Raw genomic sequence first — 14,177 nt, forward strand, 5'->3', positions numbered from 1 at the left:
GGATATGGGAAATATTGAAAGGTGATGGCATTATGGAAGGGAGAACTTTGGAGAGGGGATACAGGATGAAAGAGAGTAGGCTACTCTGCCAGCAAGAAGGCAGACAGAAGAAATGAAGTATTAGTGCAGGGAAAAGAAAGAGGAAATCCTCGCAATACTTAGAAGTAAATATTCCAAAAGAGCCGTCTGAAACATATCGCTAAATAGAAAGATTACTTTGGAAGAATGACTATATGTATTGGACATGTGTTTCATAGAAAAACCTTATTAAGGTGTCCTCTACCACATAAAACATAATGTGACAAAATGGATCACTTTTAACTGTAACTATAATTTTATTGGTAAGACATAGAAATTTGTCCATAGTGAGTAGCAAGGAATGAAAAAAACGCAACGCACGTATTAATGAAATAACGTTCTAAATTTAGAAAGAGTAGTAAGCAAAACTCATATAAAATATTCATGCTGATACACTCTCCGAGAACCCCTTTTTAATCCGAAATCAATTACGGAGATAAAAAATATGCGGAACGTATTATAACTATTAATATAACCTCAGATCTCATTTACGGCGATGGAATTATACAAGGCCACTGTTGAAGTTTGGCGCAATTTTTATAAAGTTCGACTAATCGAGTTCTCGTAGTATCGCTTAAAGATTCGATATTCTGTCTCCTCTGTGTTATTTCGAGAGTAGTCCAACTGCTCGCATAACGTGTATCATACGCTCGTTTCCTTTTAAGTAGTCGTGAGTGTAATTAGTCAATGAAAATGTATTATTCGAGGGAAAGTGGCGATCTAAGGCTAAACTATGTATTATTTATCCTAGTGAGTACTTCATTATTTTTATAGAATTCTAGAAATTGATTCAAAGAGGCTGATATGACGGTTCTGTTCATTAGATGGGCCGATGGACAACCTGCCACGATGATAAATGTATTTATATACCGGTATGCTCGCCGTTGTCACATCAGTGCTATATCTCGTTAGTTGGTTATTAAATTTGAAAAATCCACTTTCCAACAACTTCATTTTTTTGTTGACGTGGGGAATATGCGGTGTGGTATTAAGATTTATTATTTTTCCAAGTTATCTTATATGTTATCTTTTGTTGGTACATTTTTCGGGAAAGTTAGGTAATTAAAGTTTGGTGATACGCGGTTTGGTGGCGTATAAGGTAGACTGTAATTGCGGCTTATATTGAGCTGCTTAGTTTCCTAGAGTTTTAGTGTTATTCCCATCATATAATTAAAAGTTTGTCATAGAAAGCAATATCCCGATTCGGAAAATAAATGTATTTACTCCCGATTTCCATTGTAGTTGTGCCTCATTATGTGTGTGCATTATTCGGTAGCCCCTGCAGATTGTTCAATTTAATATTTAATGTACCTGGAATGCTCACTTCCTCCTTACGTCACCTTCGTGTAAGAGTGTGAATGTTCGAAGTATTATCTTCCTGGCTCCCGTATGTGTTCCGATACCTGTATGACCTTATATTATTATCTGTTCCTTCTTGTTCAATTCAGGTATCATATTTGTTCTACAATCCGACCGATAGTGGAGCGGTTCAACTAACAACAAGTAACATGGACACAATGCTTGGTAAGTTTTGCAAGTTGGCAGAGTTTATACATTCAAATATTTATCCCACACACTGTCTAGAAATCTTGTACTCTATATACCACATCAGTAACTTAGCATAAGCACTTAAAAGATGCCTTGATTAACCCAAAAAATGATAGCGCATTCAGTTTATTCTGTAATGCTGGTTTGTTAAATTAAGCCCATTGGTATGTTGATGACCATTAATAGTTTAAGTGCATATGGTCTAATAACAAAATTTGCCATTATGTCCAGAGCTAAATATGTGTTTAAAGTTAATATTTTAAAAATAATGATGTGAATTTATTACAATGGAGTACAGCTTTCACCGACAAACTAATACGTAAAAGTTTTTTCAATGAATTCCTTGGGTGTAGTATTTAAGAAATAATTTTTGAGTTGATGTTTACGTTTAATTAATCGACATTGATTCTTTTGCAGCTTCAAATGAACTTGTTATGATAAACTTCTATGCTGATTGGTGTCGATTCAGTAACTTATTGGGACCAATATTTGATGAAGCAGCAGACAAGGTATCTGCTGAATTTCCTGAGCCTGGGCGTGTTGTCTTAGGAAAGGTTGACTGTGATAAAGAAGGTAATATTTCCCATGATTATATCTACAAAATGTATCTCCCAGGTTGGAATTTTATCTATTGATACACTTAATAATGCAAGGAATTTTGAAATTAGTAAGTCAAGTGTACCTCCTTTGCTTAAAGCTCATGTGTTGAATAGCCCTTGTGTGTTGACTTTACATTTTAAAGGTAGCATACGGGATCATGTGAAAAAGTATGGTGCTTACTTTAATTTGAGAACATAATTATACCATTAGGATTTTGGGGGAAACATTTTTCGAATACTGAACAGCCTTTTGAAAATTAGCATGTCATTAATGAAAGATGTGTGAGAAACAAAGTTGGAAAAAGTAATTTATCAGAAAATATTAGAGCCAAAGAGCCCAATATTTTTATGAAAGACTGTTACTGAATTTCATTTTCTTTCAAGGACATGCATTAATGTGAAAAATATATCTAATGATGAGCAAACAATTAGTTAAGTATTGAGCATATGATTTTTTTGAAAAAGTTTTTTATATCGTTTTTTCATCTTCAAAAGGGCATATAATCAGTGAAATAACTTTGCCATTCAGTGCCTCTGTTTGACTATTACTACTGATAGCATTATCTTTGAGTGATCAAGTTTCTGTGATACACGAAGTCACTGAAATTAATTATCAGAAATCGACAAATTGCAAAAAAATGTTGCATTCATCAAGATCACAATCTCAAGAAACCATTTTTTTTTCTGGAAATTTGATCAAAATGTGCTAATGGTACTAATAAAACTAGATAAGTGGCTTTCTGTATGAAACTATCTGTATGCACTAAAAGAAAGTTTACTTTTTAAAGTTATAAAGTTAAACAGTAAAAATGTTTGAACAAATGTAATTTTTTAAAATAATAAGATTATATGTGCATCTATATGTACGTTATCTGTATATGTAAGTAAAGGCAATGAATGAGTAGGCCATCATGCATTACTTGCATGCAAGTATCTTATCTGGTTTAGTCAGTTGAGATTTGCCTTTTTTCTATCCTTATCCATATGTAATATAAAAGGGATTGTTGTATTTTAAATGATAGGCTATATTTATAATAATTGCTGTTCTCAGAACAAATGAAAATAACTGTTTGTATGACAATTTTGTGAGCAGCATAAGATGAGTTAAGTTATTAGAAATATCACTTGATTCAATAATGTTAGAGTTAATTATTTCCAGGACAATTTTTTTCTTATTTGGACAGTGCTTCTCAGCACCACTGGAAATTGAATTATAAAATACCATGCTGATATTCATTACCTAAACAAGTTGCTTGGACAACAAATCTTCATGTTTGGTTTATGTTGACTTAACCACATTATTTAATTACATTAGATTAACTAATTTTAGTGGCATTATGTTATAGTAATTCATTGTGGCTGTGATAACATCATTTTAATCCGTACTGTATGGTCATGTTTCTTGCTTCTGAGAGAAAATCTCAGTACTTTTCTCATAATTTGTCTCTTTAAGGTCACCTATTGATTCTCTTTTCAAATAGATTCTGATTAGTTAACATGGAGACAAATGGTCCCGTCCAATTTTTCCAGTTAAGCTAGCTTTATATTTTTGACCCTTGTTCATCAATGAATTATGTTAGACTACATTAGTGTATATAATATTTTGGAGAACATTGGAAAGTCTAGTGAGAGGACCGCTATCCCATCTATGATCCCAAATTTTTTATGACTATATGGACATGTGCATAGGGTCATTACCTTTTAATTGCATAAACTCATATAGAACTTAAAAAAATGCAATTTATGAACTTTTAGTAGATGGTAGAGACATTATTTGAATACATATATCCGACTTGGATATCTAAAACAAAATTCTTTTGTTCTCACTGTGGGAAATTACATTTGAAGGGGCTGATATGATTTTGTTTACTGGCATGAACATTTTATTTCTTTATCAATAAGAGCCATTGGTGATCAAAGGTTTCTCAAATCAGCTGAAAAGAGAGTTGTAACCACTATGAAAATAATTGGCATGTATTCCAAAGTTCATGAGTGAGTGTGTATGCATCCGTCAATACATATTTTGGGAAATTAAATTCTCTCTGGGATTTATCCTTTTAAAAAGAAACGCCTTCACCTATTCTTCAGAATCACTTTCGAGATGTCAACGCTAACACAATGAGTTTCCTATTTAGTAATAGGTAATCCTTAATGAGTAAAGCATGAGTGATGTGGGAAGAGAACTGTGTTGCGGATGCCTCTCTGTTGTTGTGCTCTGCTGTGTAGTGGTTTGTGAAGATTGAAAACATTAAGATTTGAGCAGTGATTAAGTACTTTGTGAAGAAAGGTTTATAAAGGAAATTTGTGCTTTCAGAGCGCTCTCGGGGACTCGGCTCCTTCACATTCAACTGTTGCCAAGTGGAGAAACAAGTTTAATTTTGGTTGGAACAGCTTAGATGATGATTCACGTAGTCCTTGGCCAAAATTTGCTTTTAACCCAGAAATTATTTCATAAGAGCATTAAGTGGCCATGGAGGATCGCCGACTGAAAGTTAAAGAAATCACTGTAGCTGCAGGGATGTCATCTGAACCTGCATATCACATTTTAACATAGGGATTGGATGTGAGAAAATTATCTGCTAGATGGGTGCAGTGACTCTTGATGAACTAGAATGGAGATATTCAAACAATGCTTGACCCATTTTAAGAGCAACCAACAAAATGTTTTGCATGGGTTTATGACAACAGATGAAACTTGGGTCCACTAGTATACCAGAGACAAAACAGCAGTCAAAGCAGTGGAAATATGTTGATCCACCACCACCAGACAATATGTTTGAGTGGAAAGGTGATGTTTGCAGTTTTCAGAGATGCAAAAGGGATTCTGCTGATTGATTATCTTTCCACTGGTCAAACAATCACTGGAAAATACTGCAATAATCTCTTCAAACAACTACAGCAAAATATATATTATGAAAAGGCCAGGTTTGGCAAGGAAGAAAGTCATCTTCCATCAAGACAATGCTCAAATGAAGAACTAGCAGCCAAAGTAGACGGGCATTTTTCTGGCTGATGGACTCTAAATTTCCAATATGAAATCAAGACATTGGAGCATCACTGGACCAAGTGCATTAGTGTACTGGGAGACTACATTGAAAAGTAAAAAAGTGACAAAAAAAGAGGTGAATTACTAATTTACCATCCCCAAAATAACGATTATAATAAGATGGAGAAGCTGATTGTCAGCATTGACAGCAATAAATTCTTTGCAAAATCAAGTAAGGATAATTATAAAAAGATTTTCTATCATGTGAAGTTGATTTGTAGTCATCATCCTACCTAAGGAGACGATGTTTGATGACGGTGCTTAGTTGAAACTGGGTTTTGAAATAAAAATATTTTATCAGAAATGGATACACAGTCAATTTTAACCAGTGTTCTTAATGCCCACCTAGTGATAGCAAGTTATTTAGATCTTATTAAGAATTATTTTCTTATAAGAAGTTAAGAGAACATGACTTTAAAGTTTCAGCCGAATGTATAAATTGTTGACTTGGTCCTCATGTTAAGTGCATTAATCTTTTGCTTAAATTAATGGAATTGATTTTTGTAGAGTGTATCTTTGTTCCTTTTTATTATTTGATCATGGCAATTATTACAAATCTGCAATTTTTTCTCATTTTAGGTTCACTTGCCAGTAGATTTCATATCAGCAAGTACCCAACCCTTAAGGTCATAAGGAATGGTTTACCTGCCAAAAAGGAGTATCGTGGTCAAAGATCTGCGGAAGCGCTCTTAGCTTTTATTCAAAAGCAGATGGTTGATCCAGTGAAGGAGTTGGCCTCTATGGAAGATCCCCTATTAACTGAAAATGTAATGCCACTCTGCTGAATAATTCCTCTGGTTTTTACATTCTCCATATAAGCAGGAAGAAGTTTGTATTTGTGATCAACGAAAGATCTTGAGATTACGGTGTTAATGTCTGCTTTATATTTTCTAGAGTGTGCATGCTTTAACTATTTTTCTTTTGATGTGTTGGCCAGGTGTCTCTGCTAATTTATTTATATTACACTTAGATATTTTTTGGGCATGGTAAACCTCACTACACTATTCCTGTTTCATAAAGTTTAACATTTTTCGGTTTGATGGTAAAAGTAGAATTGTGGATTTTGGCCTAGATGGACCTTATATTGATTAATAATTGTGGGAAATCATTTCCCAAGGGTAATTTTTATAATTAAATGGATTTTATCATTAATATTTAGACACATTTAAAATATAACTTTATGATTTGTATTTTCTATCTTTTTGTATAATTATATTGGGTTACAGTGACTATATTTCTTGGTTCACTGGACACAATTCACTTGCTTCCAAATGTGCTTTTATTACTCTGTAATATCAGCCTGCATCTAATAGGCCTGGGGTATAACTTTGACCTCTAAGCACTAGCTGATTTGCTGGAAAATACTTACCTGCTTCAGGAATAGAAAATGGTTGGCTTGATTACAAATTTTGATAGTATCACTATTTTTAGTTGGCAGTTGGCAACAGAGTTTTTATATTTCATTGAAAGTACTTCCTAAAACCATTTCCAAATAAATCTTAAATGTATACAATGTTGCAGGTTTAGTTCCTTATCACATGTGGTGCTGCTGAGGGACGGTATGCATCGAGCTAACAGTGATGTCTTCTCTCTGCTAATGCATGCATACATTATTTGTATCTCTCCAGATAAACTCGGGAGTCTGCAGGCGTTCAACCTTGAGTTATATTGAGTTTGTAAAGGCATTGAAAATGGCTGCTTTTAATAAAACATTTGATAATAGCTAAGTGTAGCATTAAAGGTTAAAATGATAATCTTGGGAGAAGCATAATTGGCAACTTCAAGTGAAAATGGAGTACTGTATGACAATCTCCCCCTCTTTAGATGCCATGCAATAATTCCAATTCGAACGCTTGATGCAACATTTAGTTTAGTGTGTGTTAAAGTTGATGTGAGCAGTAAATATAAAGGTACAGAATACACATTGAAGAACACTCATAATATGAGTCCTTATGGTTGAGTGCCTGTAGACTCCCAAGTTTACCACTAGAGGTACAATGTTTGAGGGATGACATCCCAATGTGTGTAAATTTTGAAGCTGCATCACATGTGACATGAAACTAAACTAGTTTCATCGTATACATTGTCTATTTGAGAATATTTTCAGGAAGTAGTCAAGGATAGATTAAAGCTGTATTGCTTACTAATGGCTTTGAATCCAGTCGTAATTAAAATTTGTAATAAAAGCAAGCATTTTCTATGACTGATGAGGGAAAAATTACTTAATGGGAAGTATTTTTCCTAGCCAATCATTTTGCAACTTGCAGGCTAAAGTTATACCCATATACCCTCAGCTATAAGATACGTGCTGGTTACAGAGCATATTTTGGAATGAAAAAAGGTGCATGATATGGGCCAGGAAATATAGTATATATTTCCAGACCTATGCTTAATTATGAAAAAGTGGGCAGGGAAGATGAAAAGGAGTGGTAAAAAGTAGAGTTTATGGAATGGAAGGGAAATGGTATCATACTCAAAATGTGGTCACTGCTTAAGTTATAAACTGTGTGGACTTACTGAGTCTTCTATGCAAAATGATAATACAGACTCTAGTGGAATATTATAGTTGAGAGTGGTGAAGGAATCTCACCGAAAGGAAGGGGTGTTGCCAAAATATGGATTAGGTATAAGCAACTCATGGTTGGGATTAGTTGGTTGGAGAGAAGAAGTAGCCATAAGAGAATAAAAATAACTGCAGAAATGAAAAGTTATATCATTGAAAAGTGGATGAGGTGTGGGTGTGGCTGATCTAGTATGCACAGATAATCAGTCTACATCAGTGAATTGAACTATCCACAAGAACATGGGCATGGTTAAGGAAATGGATTATCAGATGGATATCATATTCTTATAACAAGAATATCATTTGTGAGAAGGCAAAAATTATTTTTGCTGACCTCTTTAAGAAGATGCCAGGGTAATAATTGGCCGAAGAAGAAGTATTTAAAGGAAGCTGCAGGTGGGCAGAGAAGTATCAGAGAATAGTCAGAATCCAAAGCATTGTGTGGCATGGTGCAGCAGTGAGCTGCAACTCAAAGGCAGCAGAGGACTGCACCAGTCATAAGCTCATAAATTCTGAGAGTTGCCTGATGCTACAGGGTTTTCATTGTGACGAGATAGGTTTCTTCTGGAAAGAGATGCCTCAGCAAACATAAGAGTGGAGGGGAGAAGGCATTGCCTGACCACAACCCAATGAAAGATCGTCTCATGCTGCTATTTTTTGCCAACACAAGGGGCGGTCGGAAAATTGAACACCTGCCTGCCTGTCATTCAGAAATGAGCTTCCAAGAAGTGTCAAGTCCATGAGAGCAGACTAAATGTAATGTTGAGGTCATTGGAAACTCACATTTTATGTTAAGTAGTATCACCCTAATAAGGCAGTGCCTATGAGCACTACAAATTTATTGAATGATGATGCTATGAGGCATTTTCACATAATTTTGTAGCATTGGCAGAAACAAATGTCTCCGGAGAGCCTTCTAGTTTACAAGAGTTAGAAATCTATCATAAATAATTAACTAATTTTTTCATTTCCTATTTTTTTTCTACAAATCAAAATCTCATTCCAGGTTATTTCATTCCATGATGGAAGATAATGTGAATACATTCCACATTTCTAAACAATTTATACAAAATTTTATTTTTTTAAACCTCATTTACAATAGTTTTTAAACATAAATGTATTATTTTATTTTACATTAATTTGTATGGGAAACATTTTTTTGCCTTATTTAAAAATTCAGGAATGACCTAGGCGCATTGTGAGAGATTATACTGTATTTCAGTGTTACTCCAAGGAGCATTGGTAAGCTTCTGAGAGGATATATAGTAAGTATCCTCTCATTCAGTTGTCTCTCTATTAAGAAGGTTATTAATAATAGGTAATTTCTGGAACTGTATGTGCATTTTTTAGGGGTTTAATGATGACCTGATGTCTTTGAAATTGTCAAACTTTTTTCTACCTTTTTCCAGGCTAAGAAAAGGATCATTATTGGTTATTTTGACACCAAAGATGGAAAGGATTATGATGCTTTTAGACGGACTGCTACCAACTTAAAGGATGATTGTTTGTTTCTTGTGGGTCTAGGGTGAGTCAACTATTTTCCTGTATTCCACATTGATAAAATTTATTCATGCATTGTTAATTGTATTTTGTCATTAACCTTTCATTCCCTAAGTTTAGAAATTGATTTTTTTTGGCGATTTTCTTTGGTTGTTGCTAATAGATAACTATTTGAGAAATAAATTTGATTTAATCAATGGATAATGTTTACTCATTCAAAGCATACTAATATTAGGGAAATGAAAAAAACCAAGTATTATAAATGATCTATCTTAGACTTCATAAAGCCTTCAAACACACAAGTACCGTACAATAAGCTGGCATACTGACTGTGACAAGGTGGAATGAAAGGTAAAATTATAAAATGATTTCAGCATCTTCTCTGAGAATACAAACAGGAAGTAATGAATGATGGAATTAGTTGCGATTTCTTCCCGCACCTGTCTCTCTTCTCATACCATGACTAGAATCTCATTGTTTGTTTTTAGTTATGTAGGTTTTAATATATAAATAATGATGTGTTTTTAACTGCCAAAAAATATAAGGACATTTTAGGAGTGAATGACTTACATACTGGTCAACTGGAATTTTATAATTTTTTCCTGGTATAAAGTAGAATAAAAATGGAATATAAATGAAACCAAAGATGACATTTTGTGTAAAATAATATGTCCTTGGTCACAAGGTAAATATTAATGAAGCTTGAAAACAAGGAAATTAAAACTAAACATTTGTTTTATTTGTTCACTTATACATTTTCATGCTTTTCCTGTAATCTGGTCATGAGGTTTGCCTTCCTTGATGCTGTTTCTTTGATTGTGGAGTACTATTCTCATCTGTTAATGAATTCATTCTTTATTTATTTAAGGGAGTCTTTTTCCCGTTACCACCCCCGTGATACTGCCATAATAACCTTTCGACCCCCATCTTCGACTGGGGAGGAGGGAGACTCATTCAAAGGCGATATCACATCTGTGGATGCCCTGTCTGCATGGGCAGGGGCCTTGTGTGTACCTATAGTTCGTGAGATAACGTTTGAGAATGCAGAGGAGTTAACTGAAGAGGGATTACCATTCCTGATCCTCTTCCATTCCCCAGATGATACGAAGTCGGTGGCTGCCTTTAACCAAATTGTAAATAAAGAACTCCTTGGTGAAAAACGTGAGTAAATCATTGCTGATAGTCTCTGCTTAGTACAAGTCTTGAATTGGATTCATTTATTGCTTGGATTGTGCAAAATAGCATTTCAGTTGATGAATATAATTGAAAATTGTGTATAAAAAGACTAGTCAATGATGACCATGAAGCAAAATGAATCGAGAAGCATTTTTCTTTTAAGTTTTAGCCCTGTTTAGCTACTTATTGATCAGTTGTGATGGCGTGAAAGACAGGGTAAAGCTATTCAAGGCCTTAATTGTTGGTTGCTGGTGGGGAACTTTTCAAAATCTGTTATCTTGGGCAAAGCAGAACAAATGTGTAGGACTGATTGAAATCAAACACTTTTAAATTGTTTTACTTTTGTCTTTATCTTCTACTTTCAAGGGTAACATTTTAGCATTTACAATTTAAATGCTATATTGTTGGATTGTTTTTAACTCTGCAAACTATTCAACATCTTTGATTTACTTGAATGAAAAGTAAAATTCATTGAAATAAATTTTATTTATTTGCATGTCTGCATGCAGTTTGCCAAATAGTTATCTTTGAATCAGTTTTCTCTGTCTTTCAGTGTTAAATTATAAGGCCCTATTTAAGAGTCTTTCACTGTTTGTTATAGTTTTTACTTGTAAATTTTGTAAGAGTTATCAATAGCTTCAGTCACCATTTCGTTCTCACTGATGGATGACGGTCTTAGCTCCTAAAATTTGGGTAGTGAGATAGTCCAAGCAGTTGGAAACGCTTGTATTTAATGATGAAGTCTTTCACACCCATGAATTTAAAAAATAAGATCAAATTACATACATTTGAAAATTTTAAAAATTTACTAATGATTGAGCCATAATTATAGTCATTCACCTATGAAAGTGGCATACCAGTTGAAATGAAATGAATGCATTTGAGTTGTATGTAGAGTGAGTAATGAAATGTAAAAATGCAAATGGAAATTATTTTCTTGAAATTGGAGATAACATTTCTTACCTTAAGTTTTCCCTGAATTAATATTCAAGATTTAAACCTCGTAGATCATATAATGATTATGGAGCTTAGCGTTGTGAGATACAGTGTCTCATTATCACATTCTACCTATCCTCTAATTTTTGCAGAGAATGTCAACTTTTTAACGGCGGATGGTGCGCGATTTGCTCATCCGTTGCATCATCTAGGCAAGTCACAGTCTGATTTGCCATTGGTCGCCATAGACTCCTTCCGACATATGTACTTGTTTCCACACCCTGCATCTCGTATGGAAGAACCTGGTTTACTTAAGTCATTCCTTCAGGACTTGTACTCTGGAAAACTTCACAGAGAGTTCCATTATGGCCCCGATACTACCCATCATCATGCAGCTCCGATTCAGATTGGGGTGAGTATAACCTAGAGTACAGTGAAACCCTTGTCAAGTGGTGTAAGTGCCCGACTCCTTATCGACTTAATGCAACCAGTTTCATGTCAATCAGAAGTCATTTAACTATGGACATAAGTCAGATCTGTAATGAAGTGAGTGAAGCTGTTTATGTGTTAAGAAAGCTCCACTTTCTCATTTCAAATAAGTATCATTTAACACTTAACCATTCTTTCTTTCGATGTCGTTCATGTTATTTGAATTTTGGCATACGGGTGAATCTTAGCAATTAAGATCTAACATCCATAACTACAACATTAGGGGTAAGCAAATTTGAATATTTCTCATTGTACAACTTCCTTCAACTTACAACTCATTTCATTATGTAAACATTTGATTGAATATGTTCAACTAGCTGACAACTAAGTTGAAAGCTGATAGTATTCCAAATTTCAAGAAGAGGGTATATACCTGGTTACTTGTTCACTCACTTTACTCAATTGATGAATTCTTTTGTGACAATCATCATCATACGGAAGAGTTTGTTAATATATTGAGTACAATTCATATTGACCTTAATATAGTTGTTCCATTTATCTAAGTGAATCAAGTATAATAATAATCAAGCTGACAGTACCATACCAAACTACCTTTTCCATAATCTGCAGAAGTGGAAGACTGATGACCCTTTGGCATTCCATCAATTTTGCATAATCAAAGTGTCGATGCCTTATGTACTTGGATAGTCGTTGCTCAGTTATGGGATGATTGACAGATTTTCCCCTTAACTCTGCCTCTTTCATCCCATCAAGCCTTCCAGTCCTTTTTCTTCCCCTTACTCTCTTTCCTTAAATATTTCCGTGTGTGGCTAGCTAGCAATTTTGGTGTAATATGTGGCCCTTACCTTGCAGCAGTATTTGTATTTCATTTCCTTTTCTCATCAGTTCGTCTTCATTACCTCTTGAGTTTATCAATCTGCTCTACCTTAAGAATTCTTCTCCGTAACCATATTTCAAACCTTTTCTAGTTCTTTTCAACTTTATTTTTAACTGTCCATGTTTTGCTGCAATAAGGCACCATATACCAGACAAAACATTTAGCAAGTCTCTTTCTTGATTCAATTGTAATTATAATTGCTGTCATAAGTCCCTCCAAATGCCCTCCAAAGCTTCTTCACCTGTATTTGTCATCTTTCTTATTATTTAGGTATAGCTTTCTCATGTTATTATGCTTCCCAGAACTGAAATGATTTCACTTGCTTAAGAGTTTTCCTTTTATTGACATATGAATGATTGTTTTATTCCTACTCACTCTCAGCACTTTTCTACACTTATCTTCATTCCTAATTTTCTCCCTAATCTAATGATACTTTCCGCTGTATGTGGTAGGTCCTCTTCTGATTCCACCAGTACTGCTTGATCATCTGTATATGTATTTTTGCTCCTCCCACTGAAATGCCTATTGCTTTTTCCAAGGTCGTATTAGTAAGCTCTTCAGCGTTAATATCAAAGACAGTTGATGACAGACAGCAAGCATTCTTGTCTGGCAGTCCTTCCTTAACCTGTATCTCATCTGTCTAATAATTTCTGACTCTTACCACAACTATTCATTTTTTCAGTTATTTCATTATTCTTCTATCCCTCCAGTTGAAACCAATACTTTTTTAAATTCCTTTGCGGCACACTTCAGTTGACTCTGTCAAATGTCCTCTCCCAATGGACAAAATATATATGCGGGTTCCCATGCATTTCTAACATTTTTCATCTTGAGACACCAAAATACATCTCATATTCCTTTACCATTTCTGATTTTCATCCAAATTCTCTTCAATTTTCCTTTCGATTCTTTGAAGTAAGTCTTGTTACAGCTTTTGAACATGGTAATTAAAACTGATGTCCTATAATAATTACCTGTATAGTTGCTGAAAAATGAGGCGAGCATGGTATATTGATGAAATGGTGTTGGAGAGTATTAGCTAGTGCATGTCTTTGAATGGCAAACTATCAAACAAAGTACTCTCCCATACAGGAAGGAAGGTTGAAGGGAGGGACTCACTTCAGACATAATCCTCAGACACTCCCACTTTTTCGTTGTTGATATCTGAGGAAAAGGTTTTGCTTGGTACGTGGGTTTGTGCAATCTAAGTATCTCTGAGTACATGACATCCTAATCTGTTTCAAGGGCATGATTACCTGTGATAACTTTATGGGACTTAGGCAATATAAATTGCTGAAAATATTGTGATATGCACGAGCTTGAGAATTTTTCTCAAAAAACCATTCGTGTTTCTTTTTCAGCTTCTTTTCAGGATACTGTAAAATTTTTTTATTACATTTACAC

At 34.4% G+C, this 14,177-nt stretch overlaps 1 protein-coding gene across 1 annotated transcript in view; it reads left to right on the top strand.

The window, feature by feature from the left end:
* The first annotated feature begins 706 nt into the window (after window positions 1-706).
* LOC139694964 (endoplasmic reticulum resident protein 44-like) overlaps window positions 707-14,177 on the top strand; it is a 16,335-nt gene continuing 2,864 nt past the window's right edge. Inside the window, exons 1-7 of the mRNA XM_071593514.1 lie at window positions 707-828; window positions 1,527-1,602; window positions 2,044-2,199; window positions 5,851-6,038; window positions 9,244-9,359; window positions 10,203-10,495; window positions 11,599-11,858. Coding sequence (XP_071449615.1) covers window positions 766-828; window positions 1,527-1,602; window positions 2,044-2,199; window positions 5,851-6,038; window positions 9,244-9,359; window positions 10,203-10,495; window positions 11,599-11,858 — 1,152 coding nt within the window. The 5' untranslated portion in view covers window positions 707-765. The remainder of the gene's footprint in view (window positions 829-1,526; window positions 1,603-2,043; window positions 2,200-5,850; window positions 6,039-9,243; window positions 9,360-10,202; window positions 10,496-11,598; window positions 11,859-14,177) is intronic.

The sequence above is a fragment of the Hetaerina americana genome, unplaced genomic scaffold, assembly GCF_022747635.1.
Source record: "Hetaerina americana unplaced genomic scaffold, ioHetAmer1.1.p SCAF_6, whole genome shotgun sequence".
NCBI lineage: Eukaryota > Metazoa > Arthropoda > Insecta > Odonata > Calopterygidae > Hetaerina > Hetaerina americana.